The sequence below is a fragment of the Aotus nancymaae genome, unplaced genomic scaffold (assembly GCF_030222135.1).
Source record: "Aotus nancymaae isolate 86718 unplaced genomic scaffold, 86718_ANA_hifiasm-v0.15.2.pri h1tg000076l, whole genome shotgun sequence".
In the NCBI taxonomy this organism is placed as follows: Eukaryota; Metazoa; Chordata; class Mammalia; order Primates; family Aotidae; genus Aotus; species Aotus nancymaae.
This window is the reverse complement of record NW_026988491.1, coordinates 18,050,140-18,070,733: the sequence shown is the minus strand read 5'-3', so window position 1 is coordinate 18,070,733 and position 20,594 is coordinate 18,050,140. Positions and strand designations below refer to the sequence as shown.

General features: G+C 48.9%; 1 protein-coding gene across 2 annotated transcripts in view; it reads left to right on the top strand.

Annotated features, from left to right (window-relative positions):
- SCUBE1 (signal peptide, CUB domain and EGF like domain containing 1) overlaps positions 1-20,594 on the top strand; it is a 143,016-nt gene that overhangs the window by 2,650 nt on the left and 119,772 nt on the right. For both annotated transcript variants that reach the window (XM_021668664.2, XM_021668663.2), the window contains exons 2-3: positions 933-1,064; positions 20,405-20,533. In XM_021668664.2, the coding sequence (XP_021524339.2) occupies positions 933-1,064; positions 20,405-20,533 (261 nt within the window). The remainder of the gene's footprint in view (positions 1-932; positions 1,065-20,404; positions 20,534-20,594) is intronic.

The following is a 20,594-nucleotide window of genomic DNA, read 5'->3' as shown; positions in this document are numbered from 1 at the left end:
ACTGTGCCTGACAAGAGGAAGGTCCCCTCCCTGCCTGAACTCTGTGTGTGTGTGTGTGTGTGTGTGTGTGTGTGTGTGTGTGTGTATGAGAGAGAGAGAGAGAGAGGTAGAGAGGTTTCGGGTGTATAGATGGAAGAGATACACAGAATCTATTTTGCATGATTTTGCCCCAATAGCTATACCAGACTGAAGGTGTTGGGGGTGGGAGGTGGAGAGTGTTGAGAGCCCTCAAAACCTAAACTGAACTTGCATTTAGAAGTTGGGATATGAGAACCAGATTCACCTGTGAATTTCTGAGGACGGAGGATGGTGGGAGGAGTCAGAACCATGGATGGGCTCGGGTTAGCCCAGTTGAGGGTGTACTTCTGCCACTGGACACTGGTGCAGGGCCATGGAAGGCAGATGATGAATCCCATATTTCCACAGCCTAGGGGTAGGGTGGGATCCCATGTTCAAGTGACCTGCAGGAGCCGCCTGGCATGGCCTCGGTGTCCCCATGTGAAACCCAAAGGGGCTGGATTTAAATTCCTCCTAGGACCCTTCTGGCTGGAAATTCTAGAGTGAGGAGCGTGGAGGAGGGTTGGGGTGATGCTTGTTTGAAGAGCATCACCTCAACCATTGGAGGAGGTTCTTCCTCACTGTCTCCTTAAGCCTCAGTTTTCTCATCTTTTTAGTGGAACAATAGCTCAACAGGATTGTTGCGACAATAAATAAAGGCCAAGCATATTGGTAGCATTGTCCCTGCCACGGAGGAGCTGCGCCAATGATGCTACCAGTTGCCACTTGTCACATCAGAGTGTCCTGTGTGACAGTTGTTATTGCCAGTGAGCGCACTGATCAATGGACAGGCAGAGGCAACTTGCCCCACACCATTGGCCGCCTCCTCCGGGGCCACACCTTACTTCTTGTTTCCCCCACACCCCTACCCACAGGGTCAGTCGACGTGGACGAATGCTCGGAGGGCACGGATGACTGCCACATCGATGCCATCTGTCAGAACACGCCCAAGTCCTACAAATGCCTCTGCAAGCCAGGCTACAAGGGGGAAGGCAGGCAGTGTGAAGGTGAGTCCAGCCCGGCCCTCCCAGCCAGACCCTGCGGCTGCCAGGGCTGCTGTAGGTGGCCGATGCCTACCCCATTCATCACCAGCCAGGGCTGAGCCTCCAGCACCACCATTGTGGTGGCTGACAGCACAGCCTTCTCTCGGCCTCGGGAGGGAGGCAGTGAACTTTTCGGGAATGCTGGCTGCTTCCCTGGAAGGGTGCAGTTGGGGTCATGGGGTGTCTGATTCTCGACTGGGCTTGAAACTTTTCATTCTTTTTAAGAAATTGACTGGGTGCAGTGGCTCATACCTGTAATCCCAGCACTTTGGGAGGCCAAGATGGGTGGATCACCTGAGGTCAAGAGTTTGAGACCAGCCTGGCCAACATGGCGAAACCCTGTCTCTACTAACAATACAAAAAATGTCAGCCGGGTGTGGTGGTGAGCGCCTGTAATCTCAGCTACTCGGGAAGCTGAGGCAGGGGAATCACTTGAACCCAGGAGGTGGAGGTTGCAGTGAGCCGAGATCGTGCCACTACACTTCAGCCTGGATGACAGAGCAAGACTCTGTCTCCAAAAAAAGAAAGAAAGAAAAAAGAGATTGAAATGAAGCATTGAATGATGTATTTGTGCATCTGTCCTTGACTGGCTATATGGGGGTGGAGTGCAAAGACCTAGGTTTACCCCCAGCCCCCCAGGCCCCGCTGCCAAGTTCAAAACCACCCTGTAGATCTCCTGTCTCAAGCTCCGGCGCTTGGACAGACACTGGTAGATTTGCGCCATCTGTCTGTCTATCCAGCCTTTCTACCCTGCACCTGGGGTGCTGGTTAGACCTCCAGGCATTAGAAACTGCTTCCCTAGCAGGCTGAAAGTCAGAGAGAAAAGAGCAGCTCTGGCTGCGTTTGGCGCCAGGACTCTCCAGGCTCATTGGAACCTTGGGAGCTTTTGTCCGTGAGAGTCTGCATGGCCGTCCTCACCCCATGTGTCTGGGGCTGGACCGGGCATCTAGGGGCTGGAGAGAGCTCTCTCTGAGATGAACGTGCATCCCTGGATGAAGTCACTGACCCCAGTATTCCGTGTCTGTACCCATCGTATAAATGATGAGAGCCGAGGCTCAGAGAGGAAAACCATCTTTTGCAAGGTCCTCACGTTCACAGTGACCCGTGACATGACAAGGACTGAGAGCCAGGTCTTGTGACTCCCACTCAATGACTCTGACATCTCGTTTTCTTCTCCCTGGGCCCTGCCAGCTGAATTTTTCCAAGTTTGATATTTGTATTAGGAAAGTGGCAAGTGAGCATAAGACGGGTCCCTGTTCTTTATGTAAAAGGCGTTTACAGGGCTAGAGTTCTGTGGGAGAGCAGCCACGCCTCCTTGGGATGCTGGTGGTGTTTATCCATCATGTTTGTTGAGCATTTATTTAAGGCTGAGTGCTGGGCAAATAACATCGCCCTGGGTCATGCCTGATTGGGTCATATTCCTGGCACGCTCAGGGCCCAGAACCCAAAGCGAGGAGCTGGCGCCTACCCACAGACCTCTGGAAGGAGGCCAGGCTGGAGGCACACAGAGGAGGCCATGAGTGAGAAGCCTGGTGGGGCGGCTGGCCGGCTGCTGGCAGGGCCAGACGCTAGCTTGCTGGTTCAAGTGGTACATACGAGGCTGTGTGTGACCACTTTCTGACCCGCTACTCTGCCTCCCAGACCAAGTGTTCCGGCAAGGCAGGGCCATGTTGACCCCCCTATCTCTGCTAGTTTAAGCCACTGACCTGGCCTCTTCCTCCCCAAGCCCAGCTCCTCCTTAGGCCCTCTCCTGCTGTCCCCTATCTAGGAGGCTCTACCTGTTTCCCTAAAATTTTTCAGAGTTCAGCTTTAACTCCCCACTCTGCTTGATCCCTGAGTTAGGAGTCAGACTTTTGTCCCGAGCCCAGCTCTGCGGCTCACTGGCTCTGCAGGCTTCAGGTTCTCATCTGCTAGAAAAGGAAATTGTTTTTTCCTGCCGGGTGTGAAGATGAGACAAGAGGAGGCTTGTGAATGTGCTTCAGGAACTGCAGGGGTCTTCTTATCTCTCCAGCCAAATTTGGGCTCCCACTCTTCACATCCTGAAACACCTCTGTCCTGGCACATGCGTGCACACACACACACATGCACACACACTAGGTTGTTCTGTTTGTGAGCCCCAGCTCAGATTTCCCACCTGCCTGGAGCTCTTTACCCTCTTTCTGTATACTGTCTAAATTTAAAGGCTAAACGTTCTTTAGATTTGCCTCCTCCAGGAAGCCTTCCCTGATACCTCCACTTATATAGACACACTTACACATACACACACATGCATGCTAGGCTGCATTAGGTACCTACCCTGCTCCCAGAGGCTCCTGGGCTTCCCTCCATCATCAGTTCTTCTGACTCTGAGTCATAATTACTTGTCTTCGTCCCCCACTGAATTGTGAGCTCATTCATTGAGGGCCCACCATGAGCTTGCTGTTAGGGCCACCATACTGAAGTTGTCAAACTCAGGCCATGCCCCCAGGAGCTCCCAGTGAACTCCTCAATTAGAGAGGGCCTTTTACATTTGTCCCTATGTTCCCAGATCATGGGGCAGGGCCTGGTGCTAGCGCGGGTGTGCAGAAAACATTTAGTCGGAGTTGGCTCTCCTTTGCCCAGACTGGACTTCACATTAGATGAGCAAACTGTAAGATATCCACAGAGGGGAGCATGGACCGTGGGGTCTGTGGAAGGGCTTGTTCTGGCCCTGGTGTCCTCTTGACCCTGTGTAATGAGAGAGAAGAGCAGGGACAAGATGGGCTCTGCAAGGGGAAACTGGGTTGCAGGCCACCTCTCATGTGAACATTTGGGTGGTGATTTGCCCTCACCGAGCCTCAGTTTCTCCTTTGGTTGTGTGAGCCAAAAATACTTCCCATCACAGGTCAGCCTGAAGATTGAGTGAGGCACAGTGTAGTGTACTGGGAACTGGCATCCAATACACAGTAGGCACTCACTTCGCAGTGTGTGCTCAATATACAGATGGTAGGGTCATCACCGTGATCGGTCATCAGCAGCATCACCATCACCCATCATCATTATCATTATCATCACCATCATCTTTATCACCATCATCACCATCACCATCATCATTATCATCCACCATCATCATCACCATCACCATCATTATCATCACCATCATCAATGTCATCACCATCATCATCATATCAATCATTATCATCACCATCATCATCACCATCACATCAATCATTATCACCATCATCATCATCACCATCATCATCATCACCACCACCATCATCATCATCACCATCATCAATGTCATCACCATCATCATCATCAGCATCATCATCATCACCATCATCATCATCACCACATCAATCATTATCATCACGATCATTATCATCATCACTATCATCATCATCACCATCATATCAATCATTATCACCATCATCATCATCATCACCATCATCATCATCACCATCATCAATGTCATCACCATCATCATCATCATCACCATCATCATCATCACATCAATCATTATCATCACGATCATTATCATCATCACTATCATCATCACCATCATCGCCATCATCACATCAATCATTATCATCACCATCATTACCATCATCACCATCATCATCACCATCATATCAATCATCATCACTACCATCATCATCATCACATCAGTCATTATCATCACCGTCATTATCATCACCATCATCATCATCACCATAATCATCATATCAATCATTATCATCACCATCATCACATCAATCATTATCATCACCATCATTATCATCATCACCATCATCATCACCATCATCATCACCATCATCATCATCATCATCACATCAATCATTATCATCACCATCATTACCATCATCACCATCATCATCATCACATCAATCATTAGCATCACCATCACTATCATCATCACCATCGTCATCATCATCTGTTCTCACTAGTTGTCAGAGTGGTTTCAGGCTCAAATGAGACTATGAATGGTGAAGACCTTTGAAAATCACTGAGTGCTGCATACCTGGGAGGTGATGGTTAAGGTGCAACGTAAGGTAGTCCTTACTCTCCAGGAGCTTGTGGTCTGGTGGGGCTGCATGAGCTGGAAATTCCTGATAACAGATTTAGGGTAGTATGGGTCATGAATCAGTGCCTGTTGAGTTGCTGTCTTAACAGTTTGAGAACGATTGTTAGGAACCAAGAGGAGGACACTGTTTGATTATGGGCTCCCTAAACCCTCATTGAGTGAGTGCTGGCATGGATCCCGGAGACGTGTGTGGACCCTGTCCTGCTAGCACTCTGGTTTTCTCATCCCTGGGGACCCACCTACAATCATCAGTTTGAATCAAGGGAGCCTGCCGGAGTGCTCACATGTATACCTCCCGTCCCCAACACATAAACACTGAGAAGCATCAGATCCCTGCTGGCTTCCCTGGGAGGACTATGCAGAGACATCCAGGGGCTTTGAAATCCGAAGAGGCACCATGTGCCGTGGTGGCCCAAGGGAGCTGGGAGACCATCCAGATATTCACCTCCTTGGTTTACAGATGGGAAAACAGAGGCCTGAGGGGCAGGTTTCTCCACACTGTGTTTTTGCAGGTGGTTATTCCTATCTGTGGCTTTCTGTTCTGAGAAGAGAGTGTGAACAGTCTCTGTTAAGGTCAGCATAGGGGTTAAAGCATTGACTTTGGGGCCAGACTGCTTGGGTTCAAATCCTACCTGGGCATGTTATTTAACCTCCGTTTGTTTATCTATAAAATAGGCATAATGCTAGTACTTATTTCATAGAGATAGTGTGAGAATAAAATGGGTTAATGTATTTAAAGCCTTTGAACATAGCCTGGCACATAGGATGCTGTATATAAGCACTAGCTGCTCCCACCGTGATGATGATGATGATGATGATGATGACGACGACGACGACGATGGTGCCATTGATGATAAGGATGATGGTGAAGGGGGTGATGATAATATTGATGGTGGTGATGTTGATGGTGGTGATGATAATGTTGATGGTGGTGATGATAATGTTGATGGTGCTGTTGATGAGGGTTATGGTGATGGTGATATTGATGATGATGGTGCTGATGATGATGATGTATCTGATCATCATCGTCACCATGCTGATGTCATAATGTTCAAGGTGTAAAAGCGCTAAAGCTTTGTCTTTTCCAACAATTCCTGGAACCTAAAATGGTTGGAAAATGAGGTATTCTGGTTCATGGACTGATCAAATTAACCATATGCATATACCTATATTCCCACAGAGGTGGACAGCCAGGTGTGCCATTCACAAATGGCTGCTTGTCGAGAATGTACAACGAAAAACACACAGGACAGAAGACTTCCCTTTGTTCAACTATGCCTACTTCAGGGATGGCAAATATGCCACCACCTCCTTCCACAGCAGACATTAATAATCAATCACCGCACCCTCCAGTCATTTCTGCAGTAGATGAAACTTGCTTTCCCTCCCCAGGCTCCTGCATCTGCAGGTCCTGAGCTGGTGTGGGGTTCTGCCGAGGCTGGGGTTGGAATTTTGGGGGCAGTGAGCCCCCTGTCCTGCAGATCTCACCGACTGTGCCCTTTGCTGTGATAAGCAGAGCATGCCCCTAGGACATGGCTGCCACAGTCTCCCCAGCTGTTCACTTACATGTTAAGTATTTGCTGCCAAACATTCTTACATGCTCCACATCCATTTACTCCTCACAAGAGCCCTACCAGATAGGGACTATGCCTTCCATTTTTTAAGCGAGGAAACTGAGGCATGGAGAAATAAAGTGACTGGCCAAAGGTCACACAGTTGATAGAGGAGAGCTAGAATGTAAGCCCCAAACTAGCAGTTCCCAAGGGCTCTCTTGTTGATGACTGGGTGAAACTGCCTGCTTTTAACTGGCTGTCCCACAGCAGCTATCAGCTCTGTCTTCACCAGCTAATCAGTCCCAGAAACATACTCTGTCATTTTCACAACCCAAGCGTGGGTTGTGGGAAGCCCGATGTGAGTCTGACCGAGCCCCTTACCCACTTCACTGGGTCACCTTGAAACTTGCTGCTTGTGAAATCCCTGTTAGCAAATCCAGCCCTGGAGGCCACCTGCCCCCCATTCTGGGAATGGTTTCTGCCCCACCTTCAAGGGCAACTTACCTCATGGCCAGTGGACATATGTTATGATGCCATGGCCTCCACATGTGCAGACAGGTTGCATCTGTGTCCAGGAGTGGTCTGGGACCCCCTGTGGCAGCTTAATGCCGGCAGAGGGCTTGCTGTAGCCAGATGGGCAAGTGTCTCAGACAGCCGGGAAAGGCTCTGAGCAGGGCTGGGGATAAAGCAGTGTTTTCTTGATTGAATCTCAAGTTACTTGAGGCAAACTCATGGCTATGTAGAGTTGGAAGAAACTTCAAAGGGCATTGAGGCACCCCTGTGAGTGACAGCTGCCATCCCTCTTTGCAGCCCACCCCAGGTCCACACACACCAGTGTTTTAGCCCAGGCCACACTGCATTTAGTTTGGCCCATGTCTCCTCCTGGAATGTGAGCTCCTCAAAGGCCGGATCTGAGACCTGTCAGCTCCCATCCCTGGAACCCAGTGACTAGGCCCAGCACATGATGCAGAAGGCATTTGCTGGATGAAAGGGGTCGCCTCCTCCAGGAAGCCATCTCTGGTCCCCCAGAGAGGGGAGCTGTCACCTGTGAGCATCCTTATTCAATGCTCCTGTCACACTAGACTGTGAAGACCCATGCCACTTCCCTCAGGGCTAGGCCCAGAGCTGGTGTCGGTGGACAGTGAATGACCCTTGTCTGTGCTGGGAGGATCCAGCAAGGCCTCCGAGAACCTCACAGATGCTGAGGGTTCTACAGATGAGGAAGCAGAGGAGTGGACAGAGAGAGCTAGTCTGAGGATAACTGGTGTGGACAGATGGCAGAATTCACCTGGGGAAACTGGGTCCAGAGAGGTCTGTCTCTAGCCAGGCCTCCCATCTGAGAGGCAGCAGGGCCTGGGCTCCATCCCCAATCAGCCCAGGGGGCCCAGCAGCAGCAGGCCAGGCCCCCATCAGCCCACCTGAAAGCAACAGGGGGGACTCTTTCACTATGGAGGGACCGAGGGGGCTGCGCAGTCCCTCTGCTTCGACACGTTCCCTCCCATGCTGCTGCGGGCTGGTCTGAGACAGGACCTGGGAGTGGGAACAGCTGGAAGCTACTATTTGTGATATTGTTATTATTTTTATTTATTTTAGAGGTGGGGCCTCACTGTGTTGTGAGCTATTATTTGTTTGTTTGTTTTTGAGACGAATTCTCACTTGGTCACCCAGGCTGGAGTTCAGTGGTGCAGTCTTGGCTCACTGCAGCCTCCACTTCCCCGTTTCAAGCGATTCTCATGCCTCAGCCTCCCGAGTAGCTTGGACTACAGCTGTGCACCACCATGCCCAGCTAATTTTTTGTATTCTTAGTAGAGACAGGTTTTCACCATGTTGGTCAGGCTGGTCGAACTCCTGACCTCAAGTGATGGATGCCTGCCTCAGCCTCCCAAAGCGCTGGGATTATAGGCGTGAGCCACCGCGCCTGGCCGTGAGCTATTATTTTGTATCCATCCCTCCGTACCTCATCCCAGCCTCACTGTCTTTTTTCATTCCTCACACTTGCCAGCTGGTTCCTACCTCTGGACCTTTGCACACTCTTTTTCGTCTTCCCTCTCCATTTCACTAAGCCTGTGCATCCCCGGCTCACCCGGCCCCTGGGGTACAGGCCTCTCGGAAGCCTCAGGCCAGTCCTTCGCTGGCCTCCTGGTCTGTATTAACCAGGCCTGTTTGTGTTTATTCTGCGGAGGGGGCAGGCTGGGGGTGAGGAACGGACATTTCGCCCCCTTTAAATGCTTCAACTCATTTAACCTTAATTGCCTTGTTTTCATAGACATTTGCTAAGGAAAAGGACCAAATTATAGCTTGAATTGGGCCCTACTAATGTTAATTAAAAGCTCTCGTTTATAATCAGGACCAGGCCCCAAACGAGGAGCAAACTGCCCTCAAATGGCTTGTTTAAATAACTAAGACCCTCTTGATAATCACTGTTTAGTCTGAACCAACAGCACACATCACCCCTTCTATGTGTACTTAATTTTTTAGACCATTTATTCAAGTGGTTTATTCCATTTGCAAATTCCAACTCGGGCCTTTTCCAACATGCTGTAATTAAAACTCTTGGGGGAAATAACTTTTTGTTTGGGCCACAGTATATCAAATATATTACTATTTTCCTCTTTTTGTGTGAAAAGGAAAAAAATGACAACCTTATGGCTGACAGAGATCACAAAATTAGCATGTATGTAATGAATGTAAATAGTCACTTCCTGAATTTTATATCCCCAGGGTCTACTTGTCAATCTCTGAAGTTAGGTAGATTACAGAGCATGTTATTAAAGTGTTTTAACAAAATTCCTAATAATATACTCAGTGATCCATTTAGTTTAACATCAGAAAAAAAAAGTCTTAAAACCAATTGGCCTTCTTAGGAAGTAATGTCCATGACCCTTATTAAATCATTTTCATCCTCATTATTACACACTTTATTGAAACTACAGATAAAACTCTGCTCTTTTTGGGAGGCCAGGAAAGGCGGTAGGAGGTGGGAGGGTTGGGAGAGAGAAGGGGAAATTCTTCTCCTTCAAGTCTTAAAACATGCAATTATGCATGCTAACCTGTGCTCTGCCCCAGATGAAAGTGCTCCAGTCCAGCAGACCAGCAGGCAGGAAGAAATGGGATGTGACTTAAAATTCCAAGTTGTTGTCAGCCAGCAATTAGGCAATGTTGCTTGCCAGCTCTGCTGCAGCGTTCAGGCCTCTTGCAGAATTATTGGAGCCAATGTCCATTTTTAAGAGGAAAAATAAAAAGCTCATGCTACTGCATTTAAACACTGGAGGCAAGTTCACCTCTGAGCCTCAGTTTGCCCATCTGTAAAATGTGTGCACACTGGACTGGATTCAGTTAAGAATCAAGAATGTTCATTGAATACCTACTCTGTGCCACGCTTGGGGCTGGGGCCGAAACGTGTTTCCTGCCTATAAAGACCTCCCTGTCTTGTGGGAGACACAGACTGGAAAAGATATGATCATAACAGGATATGAAAAGTGCTGCAATGAAAATACAACCAAGACAGAGAAAGTGTATTGCATATCTCTGCCCAAGGAGGGGAAGAAATTCAGGAGGGCTTCTTAGAGGAGGTATCATCCAGGCTAAGTTGGGAAAGCATAGCAGAAGCAGGTCTCTGATGCTCCTTCCAGCTGTGATGGTCAGTGGAAGCGTTTGTAGCAAGGATTTAGAGGCCTGCATTTTGGTCCTTGCTCACTCAGTCAGGCAGGCGGTGACTTGACCGTTCTGAGCCCTGGTTCCTCATCCATCACATGGAAGCCACAACACCTGCCTTACGGATGTGCATTTGGGTTGCGATTTGAGGGGGAAGGGGCCTCGCTGTCTGTGAGAATGTGTGGAAGCCTGCGCAGCGCCTGCATGTTGGGTTCTTTTTTTTTCTCTAAGTCCCCATTTCTCCCACGGTTAGGGGTCTCTGCTCCCACCTCCCACCCTCCATGTCCTCCCGCTCCCCAGGCAGCAGCCCCTCTCTGCCCCCTTCCTCTGGGCCCTCTCGCCTCCTCTTAGCCGCTTCTTATTACAGTGGCTGTATTTGTTTTTCCATCAGAGGAATGCTAACCAGAAAAAAACCATTATTTCTAAGAAAATAAACTGTGGACTTGTGTGCCTTTGAATGCTACTGAAATGGATGACGGCCTTCCCCAAAGGCCTTAAGACAAAGAGTGCTCGGGGCCTTGTGTGAACGGGCAAGGTCAGGGGGTCTCAGAGGGTGCTCTGAGGCGGGCTTCCAGATGGGCCAGGGCTGCGGCCCCTGGCTAGAAAGAGTATAAAACCCCAGCCAGCTGCTTGGATGCCGGCCTGGGTTAACAGAAGCTGCTGGCGTCGATTACTCCCCACTCCCTCCAGGGTCTCCAGGGTGCACCCCTCTCTCCAGGAGCCCCCATATATTCTGTCTAGACTTCCGGCCTCTCATACAGAGGGGAATGGAGCTGTGAGTGTGTCCATGGAGACTGGGTTCCAGCCCTGCGTGGCCTGGGGCAAGTCTGTGGGCCTCTCCGGCCTTTGCGTCCTGACATCAGAGTTCAGCTGGGCCAGGAGATCTCAGGGCCCTTGGACCCTCCCTGTGGGCAGCTCCTTCCTCAGGGTGCTCCTCATTTCCATGGCGCCCAATGCTGGCCTCAGTCCATCGGCGTGGGGGGGTGGGCTTCAATGGGGTTTAGCCAACTGTCCCTTCCCACTGCCAGCCCTGCGGGCAGACCTGGACCCGGTCAGTCCATGGGCAGGAGAGCCTCTCCCCACGTGAGTTTGTGTGTGTCTGTGTCTGGGTCATTCCCCGATCCAGGCTGGCAGCCCCTTGTGGTCAGGGCCCAGGACAGCATTGGCATGGGACAGAAGAAGGCAGGGAGGTGACCTGATCCTTCACAAGAACCATGGGCCCTAGATTCCTGGGTCACAGAGATGCTGTCTTCTCTGGACAATTGTGTCTCAGTCAGGAAGGTAGCGTCTGACACCAGCCTGCGGGGGTTCAAATGTTGCCTTCACCACCTTCTGACTGGGTGATCTTGGGAAAGGCACTTAAGTCTTCTGAGCCTCAATTTCTTTTTCTATGAGATGTGGAAAGTGAAAACCTTTCTGCCCAGCCGTAGGAAGGATTAAGCCAGTTACCATCAAGATAGTGCCTGGTGTGGAGTTGCCACTGCTGTTATTTTTATGACTGTTGGAGAGGAAGTCCACCTGCGGACTTCCTTTGGAGAGAAAGGGAATGAAATTGAATTGCACCAGGCCAGCTTAGGCTCTGCCCGCTGCCGGGTCCCGAGACTAGAGAAAGAAGCCCAAGCTGAGAGCCCCGAGTTCGTTGCTGTCAGCCCCGGATCTGCTAAGGTTTGTCTTTCAGCTCCCCTCTTTGGGCCTCAGTTACCCCTTTATAACATCCAGGGTGCACTAGGATCCAGCTCACCAATGCTAAGGGACGGCCCAGGTTTTCAGTCACCTTCCTGTTTCTGATCATCCTACTGACATCGGAGGCGGCTGGGCCTGTGGAGCGGCCCCACAGAGCCTGCAGTTTTTGGGTCTTGGGCATCTCCCTGGCCCTTCCCTAAGGGAACGGGGGAATGACTGCCTGTCATTGGCAGGAGGGTGTCATAGGGGCCTTGACTGAGAGCTCGCAGAACCACACTCAAGCCTGCCAGGTTCCCTGCGGTCTCTCCTGGCTTTCATCTCACATACGCCAAGGACTCAGTTTTCCCTTCATCAGACTGTCAGAGCCCAGGAGCAGCCCCCAGCAGGGTTCGGGGCACTTTGGGAGGGAGAAAGGAAATAGCTAACTGGTCTTCATCTTATCGGTTTGGTGGGAAGTCTCCCCTGGTTCTTGGGAGCAACACACTCCACCGTGACCCCAAGCTGGGCAGGTGGCACGTGAGGTCAGTTCAGAGCCAACCTCCTTGTGGTTTCCCTTCACCCAGGCAGAGACCCCTGGAGATGCAGCCAGCCCAGTGGAGTAAAGTGCCGACAGCATGAACTTGTTTGACTTTTATTTTTAAACACCTTTATTGAGATACCATTCACATACCATACAATTCACTCATTAAAAGTATACAATTGAACGTCCATCCATTACCACAATCAATGTTAGAATCCTTTTTTATTTTTTGAGACGGAGTCTCACTCTGTCACCCAGGCTGGAGTGCAGTGGCGTGATCTCAGCTCACTGCGACCTCTGCCTCTGGGGTTCAAGCAATTCTCCTGCCTCCACCTCCCAAATAGCTGGGAGTACAGACGTGCACCATCACGCCCAGCTAATTTTTTGTATTTTTAGTAAAGAAGGGGTTTCATCACGTTGGCCAGGATGGTCTCGAACTCCTGAGCTCAAGTGATCCACCCATGTTGGCCTTTCAAAGTGCTGGGATTACAGGCGTGAGCCATGTTCTAACCTGGCCCAGTGTTAAAATCTTTTCATTACTCCAGAAGAAACCCCATGCTCCTTGACCATCTTCTACCACCCCCGCCCAGTCTTTAGCCCCCCCGGCACTAGGAAACTTCTCATCTGCTTTTTGTTTCAGTAGATTTGGTTTTTCTAGAAACCTGATGTAAATAGAATCATCGACTATATGGTGTCTTGTGACAGAGACATCACTAACTCCGAAGTCCAGCAGCCTGGCTCCCTTCCTGGCTCCCCTTACGTTTGCTGTGTGATCTGAGGCAGGGCAGGCAATGTCTCTGAGCCTTGGTTTGCCCTTGCTGTGAGACAGAGATGGTGGTACCCAGCTCTCAGGGCAGTCATGTGTGTGGGGCCTGCAGACTGCCTGACATGGCGTGAGGGTCGGTCAGCAAGGCCACAGTCATGACCGTTCATCCGTGCAGTGCCCAGCAGATTCCTTTGAACATGCCCAGGTTCTGCTCGGTTCTGAGGCTCAAGCTGCACGGGACACGGTTCTTGTTCTCATGTATTTGCAGCATCAAAGGACACAGACACAAGCAAGCAAGAATAATGCTAGTGCCGTTTGGGCCGGGGAGGGACTATCTCTGCTCGAAGCTGAGCAGAATCTTCAGGGAGGAGGTGATGCTGAGGCTTAGGATGCGGAGGTGAGGAGATGTTTGTGGAGGGGAAGGAGCTCCAGGCAGAGGGAACAGCATGAGGCAGAGCGTGGAGGCCTGAAGCCACATAAGGGACCGGGAGAGTTCACGGAGCAGCTCAAACCCCACGGTTATCTTGAATAAGAGAGTGGGAAGGGGGAGGGAACCTTCCCACCCTCTGGCTGAGCCATGGTCATTGTGTGCAGTTAGGAATGAAAAAGTGTATAGATTTGTGTTAGTTTTACATGCCCTTTGACCTTTCCCGTAATTAACTGCTGGGCCCACTTCTGGCATTGTCTCTGCAGAAGGGAAACCTGATCGATGGATGCCAGGGGTCCTCAGAGAGCGGGTCTCATTACTCAGTCATTACAAACCCAGAGCTTAACCCCGAGCCACCGGAGACAGGGGCTTAATCCTTCCTGCTAGGCAGCCCAAGAAACTACCTTCCCTGGAGCATAATTAGCCAACAAACCGGATTAAGATTTATTCATCAATAAGGACTCGACTTCCTAAGCCATACCTCTCTCCCGGAATGGTTGTCTGATCTAAGGAGGGCACGGTTTCCCTAAAGCCCCCAGACAAAGGGGAGGACGTGCTAGCGCCTAGCCAGGAAGGGGGTCTTTGTTAGAGTGCTTGGCCTCCACTGTTCTTGAGGAATGTCTAGAAAAATACCAATTTCAGGGGGAAATGAGAAGACATTTTCAGTAATGATCTCTGAGAATAGAGTGGGATGCTTTAAAAATCCTTATTTTGAGAAGGTTTCTAGTCCTGATTTTGAGGAAAATGCCCTAAAATCGTATTACAATAAGATGGGAAGGTGCTCTGATTCACTGCAATAGAATCTTTTAGAACCTAGACACCACAGAATAAATGTATATTTTATGGGGCAGCAAGAATCAATTTTGAATTAAATGAAAAAAAACAAACTTCATCCTATGCGGGTTCCAAACCAGCACTGTTGGCACGGAAGCACAGCTGTGGGGTTGTGTGTGTGCACCGCCTTTCAATACACGAAAAGTGGAACCGGGTGACCTTTCAAAAATTCCATAATGAGCAGTTCTCTGGGCTGCTTTTCTCTGCTTTATTAGCTGCCGGGAGCTGTCTTCTATTGGGAATTGAGTTTTCATTTAAAAAACAAAACCCAAGCAGGGGAAGGCCCAGGGATGCCTGGAGTGACTTGCTGGACTTCTCATCTCCAGCGCTCAGGGTTCAGAAAGCTGGTGGGATCTTTTGTCCTGCCCCCTTTACCCATTCATGTGAACCATCCCTGTCACCACCCCTCCTCAACCTCAAGGGTAGGTACAGACCTTAGAAATAAAAATAATAATACCCACGACAACTCTTGCCCACTTTTCTTGTTAATGACTTTTTGAAGCATGCAGCATTTTTATTTTTTGAGATGGAGTTTCACTCTTGTTGCCCAGGCTGGAGTGCGATGGCGTGATCTCTGCTCACTTCAACCTCTGCCTCCTGGGTTCCAGTGATTCTCCTGCCTCAGTCTCCCAAGTAGCTGGGATTGCAGGCATGCACCACCACGTCTGGCTAGGAGCATGAAGCACTTTTTTAAAGTATTCATCTCACACACCCCAAGGATGTGGCTCCAAATGCAGGAATAGAGCCTGCACTTGAACACAACCACTGGCTGGGAGCCTGAAGATGAGGTCCTCAGCAATGCTGAGCCTCAGCCTCTTCTGTGTGAGAGCAGCTCTTGCCCTGGTTTCACATGCAGCTGCCTCACTCCAATCTCTGCCTTCATCATCACACGGCTGCCTTCTTTCTGTGTGTCTGTCTGTCTTCACATGGTATTTTTCTCTCCTTATGTCTGTGTCCAATTTCCCTCTTCTTAGGACACCGGCATTGTATTAAGGCTCACCCTAATCTAGTATGACCTCATCTGAACTTGATTATGTCTGCAAAGACTCTACTTCCAAGTCAGATCACATTCTCTGGTCCTGGGGGTTAAGACCTCAATATATCTTTCTGCGGGGACACAATTTATTCCACACCAGCCCTTTAAGAATAAACATCCACAGAGCTGTGCTCTGTCCCCTCCATTCCTCTACCACCTCCCCCTCCACCTGCCTGTTCCTCATTCTCTAGCTTTCAGTCCTTAAAAAGTGGTCTGAGCCTGATGAGTGTCTTGGAGGTCTGTGGTGCCTCTTCCAGGGGAAGTGACTCCTGGGAATGTTTTTATAATCATAAATCCACTTGCTTTGGCAAATTTTTTTTAGCTGATTTGTGTGTTTATCTCTTGTGTATTAAAGGAGGAGGCTTTACATGATTTTAGAACAAAAATTCAAGGTACAAATTTGGAAAATCAGGAAAGGTTTGGCTTATGAGCAGATGTCCTCCATCCAGGGCAGTGGGAGGTAAAGCTGGCTCCCACGGAAGCCTGGGGAGCACAGCAGGCCTGGGGATTGGCGAGGAACTGGGCATTCTGAGAGATGCTCAGTCTGGAAGAACTCACTGGGGATGGATTAAGGAAAGAGATGCAACCAGTAAATATCTCTGCACTCTCCAGCCCCGTGGCAATTATTGTGGCCTTACCCTATGGGGGGGGTCAAAGGAAGGAAATGGCTAGAGTTGTTTTATTGACTATTCAATGATATCTTTACAATGCCTTGTGGGTATAGTGATCAGATATTTTATCATTTTAATAATGAAAAGGATGATAATTGCTGTTAATAATTATGCCCCAACAACAGGCATAAACTGGAGCTACGCCGAGAGAATTAAAGTGTCTGACATTTTAAGCATGGGAAGACATTCCCTATGTAGGAGGTCTGAGGCTTCTCAGACCTGACCACCATTAAAACAACTAGTTTGATTACATTTTATAGATGTGGCAACTCTATTACCTATTGTGTTTCTTTCTTTGTCTTGGCTTTCAGGAATCTCACAGCCCACCTTCTGTTATTGTGCTACAATTATCAAATGTGTGTTTGTATATTTTCACCAGCTTTATCTTATTCTTCAACCCTCATTTATTTTCCTTCATCCTAATATCTTATTCTGTTTGAAAAAATATTGTATTTTGTAAGCTGTTTGGATGGATAATATTTGAAAGAGTCAGTGAGTTAATAGAAGTTTGGATTGATGGATGGGTACGTAGGTGTTTGAATGTGTGTGTGCATAAGTGTACATGTGTTTGGATAGAAGAGTGGGTATTTGAATCAATGGATATACAGATGAGTAGCTAAGCACTTAGACGGATGGATGTTTGGATGGGTCAATGCTTAGATGAATGGAAGGATAGGCATCTGGTTGAATATTTAGACAGATGGATGCATGCATGTTGGATGTATGGGTGAATGTTTGGCTGGATAAATGGATGGATGAATAGGTAATTGGAGAAATGGAAGGGTGGTCAACACACTGGATATTGAGATGGATAAATTTTAGCAGAAATAGATCAATGGAAGAATGCTTGGGTAGATATTTGGATAGGTTGAGGGTGAGTAGATGGATGGATAGTGGAAGGGTAGATGGGTGTTTGGATGAATGGATGCATGGCTGGCTGGTTGGTTATTTGGGTAGATAGGCATGCACACGTGTGTATGTGTGTGTATATAGACAGATGCAGAACAAGTAGAAGAATAGATAGTTAAATGGGTATTTGGATGATTGGATAGTACTCTCAGTACACAGCATAAATGTGCCAAGGGTGAAATATTGTATCATGTATAAAGCATTTTGTCAATGACTGGCATGTCATAGGCATTCTAACTTAGTAGAAAGGATGTGGGCTTCATAGACTGAAAGACCTTTGTTCTGGTCCTTGCCCTACCACTTACTATGTGACCCTGAGCAATTATCTAACATCTCTGCACTTTAGTTTGTTCAACCATAAAGTGGAGTTAAAATAACTACTCCAGAAGGTTGTTGTAAGAATTAAAGGAGCTGGTGTATGTTTCAGGAGTAGATAACGACTTCTGAGGTACAAGATGAGAGAAAGTTCTTTTACCCAAGCATGGAATAAAAGTCCTTTTCCTCCTCAGTCTGACTGATCCAACCTAAGTCACCTACCAACCTTAGGACCAACAGCAATTGCTAGTGGCACGTGATGTTTGGATAAAATTGATAAGACTTCACCCCCAGAGTTAGGACCAGGCCAGCTTCCCCCTGAATCACCTGCTTGAAGGAGGAAGGGAGGGAGGGAACAGTTTGGGGGCTGCTGGGTCAAATCAGATGTGAGGTGATACTCATGCTGACAGATAGTGAAAATAAGTGACTAGTGGGCAGACTGTAACTGTATTAAAGGTGTAGAAAAACCACACTTTGCTAGCCGATTTGATGTTAAGGGAGCAGTGGAAGGAAAACAGTATGAGGAACCCCCAGGTAAGTGCAGGTCGATGAGTTAAAGTTAGGCTTTGTTGCCTTGGAGTATCTTTGGACTACCCAGGGGAAGAGGTGGTTGCATTAGTCCATCTGGGGCTCTGGAGAAAGATCAGGGCTGCAAACAGAGACTGGGAAGTAATCAATATCTCTTAGTTTTTAAAAATTGATGTGCCTTTTCAGTAAACATAAAATATCACATTCTCCCTTAATTTTATTTGCAATTTATAAGTATATTAAATATCAGAATTACAAACAGTTCAGAGCCAGGCACAGTGGCATATGTCTATAGTCCCAGCTACTAGGGAGGCTGAGGCAGGAGGATCCCTTGAGCCCAAGAGTTTGAGTCCACCCTCAGCAACACAGTGAGGTCTTGTCTCTAAATACAAACAAAACAAAACAATTCAAATGAGCTGCAGAATTGAGAACTGATGCAGGTGCCCCTGTAGGCAGATTAGGCGAAGACTCCTGTCTCTTGATCCTTTGGAGACCCAGCCCAGGCTACTTTGTCCCTCATTGTGACTGGGTGGACACCACAAGTGGCTGCACAGCCCAGACCCCATACTCTGGTGTGTTCTCTTCTGCTGTTTTTCAGCAAAGTTATCCTCTTTGCTCTGCAGCATCTCTGGCAGGCAGGTGCTTAGGCACCTCCAAAGTCAGGGAGCTCACTACCTCCTGCAACAGCTTCTGCCCTGCAGACCGACACTCCTACCCATGTACATTCATAGGCCCCATGGCTTCCCCACATTGTGAGTAGCTCTGCTCTCCCAACCAGTATGGAGAAAGCAAGGAGTTCCGTATCCCTGTGGCAGCTCCGGAGGTTGAGGGGAGGCCAGGCCTGCCTTCGCCAGGCTCTCTTCTTCTGCTGGCTGGCCCCAGCCCCACTTTCATAGCTGGAACCCAGCCTCAAAAATCTCTCTTCTACACCACACAGGAGGAACTGTGGCGTCCCCGCTGGTTGCCTTGTTAATACACTTCCGGTTCCACCTAGTGCTGCACTTCCAGTTCTGGTTCCCCTGTGGGGAGCACTTCCGGTCTCCTCTCTCCCCGGCCTGTCTCAGATCCTGTGGAGGTCAGGATGGCTGTTGGTTGAGATGAGTGAGGCCAGAGGTTCGGAGGGGTTGCTGAAGACCCTGCAGAAGAGCCGGCAGCCCCAGGCTGGCAGAGTTTCGCTGTGCCTGGTGCCCTCCCAAGTAGGCCAGGTGTGACGGGGGTTAGGCTGCTTGGGCTCTGAAGCCCAAGGGTTCGAATCCCATTTGTACCACTTCCTAGGTGTGTGACCTTCCGCAAGGTTTTAGCTTCATTGTGCCTCGGTTTCTTCCACGCTCTTGCCAAATTGGAATAGTGAGAATGATGCCTATACCACTGAGTTAGTGTGGGGATTGAAGAGGTATGACATGGCCTTACAAGCAGCACTTGGGCGTGGAAGCAGCTCAGACGAGGTTAACTAGGCATGTTCCTATCATTCTCCAGGGTCTCTCAAAACTCTCTAGAACTCCAGAACTGATAACCCTTTGACCCCTGATGGGAAATGTTGAAAAAGCCTTAAAACAGCAAAAAGGGTGACCTTTACCAAGGCTATTGGCCATTGTTTATGAGACAGAAGCCTTTGTTATAGCGAGGAAGCTGGAGCAGTTGAAATGCAGGCATCAGACACTGATGTGGAAGGAAACTGTTTGGAGGAGCTAGTAGACTTTTGTTTCATTCCAGAGATTAACTTTTTGGTGATGTTCAGTTAATTTTACTCAATATCCCCTGCTTCAAGAGAGCTAGTTTTCAGAAATTGTACACAGGATCTCCGCATGCTTGTAGTGTGGAGAGGCTTTCAGTGGAGGTAGAACTAGGTGTGCATCTTGCCTGTTCACTGTGGTAGCAACTGGAAGGTACCCCACATGTGATGAGCTTTTTTTTTTTTTTTTTTCACACGGAATCTAGCTCTGTTGCCAGGCTGGAATGCAGTGGTGCGATCTCAGCTCACTGCAACTTTTACCTCCCAGGTTCAAGTGATTCTGCCTCAGCCTCCAGAGTAACTGGGACTACAGGCGTGCACCACCACACCCAGCTAATTTTGTATTTTTAGTAGAGATAGGGTTTCACCATGATGGCCAGAATGGTCTCAATCTCTTGACCTCATGATCCACCCACCTTGGCCTCCCAAAGTACTGGGATTACAGGCGTCAGCCACCGCACCTGGCCATGATTAAAATTTTTAAAATCCTTGAGTCCCCAGCTCCCAGGGAGGATTTATGTGAATACTTGTTGAATCATCCCCTAATCACTCATATCCCGGTGGTTTCCACAGCGCTGGGAGAGGGGACCACCAGGCTCTTGTTCTGACGCCTCTCATGCCCTTCGTTTTGCAGACATTGATGAGTGTGAGAATGACTACTACAACGGGGGCTGTGTCCACGAGTGCATCAACATCCCCGGGAACTACAGGTGCACCTGCTTTGATGGCTTCATGCTGGCACACGATGGACACAACTGCCTGGGTGAGTGACACAGCCACATCCTGCCCTCTGGGCACATCCTGCCTGTTGCTTTGCTCTGGCT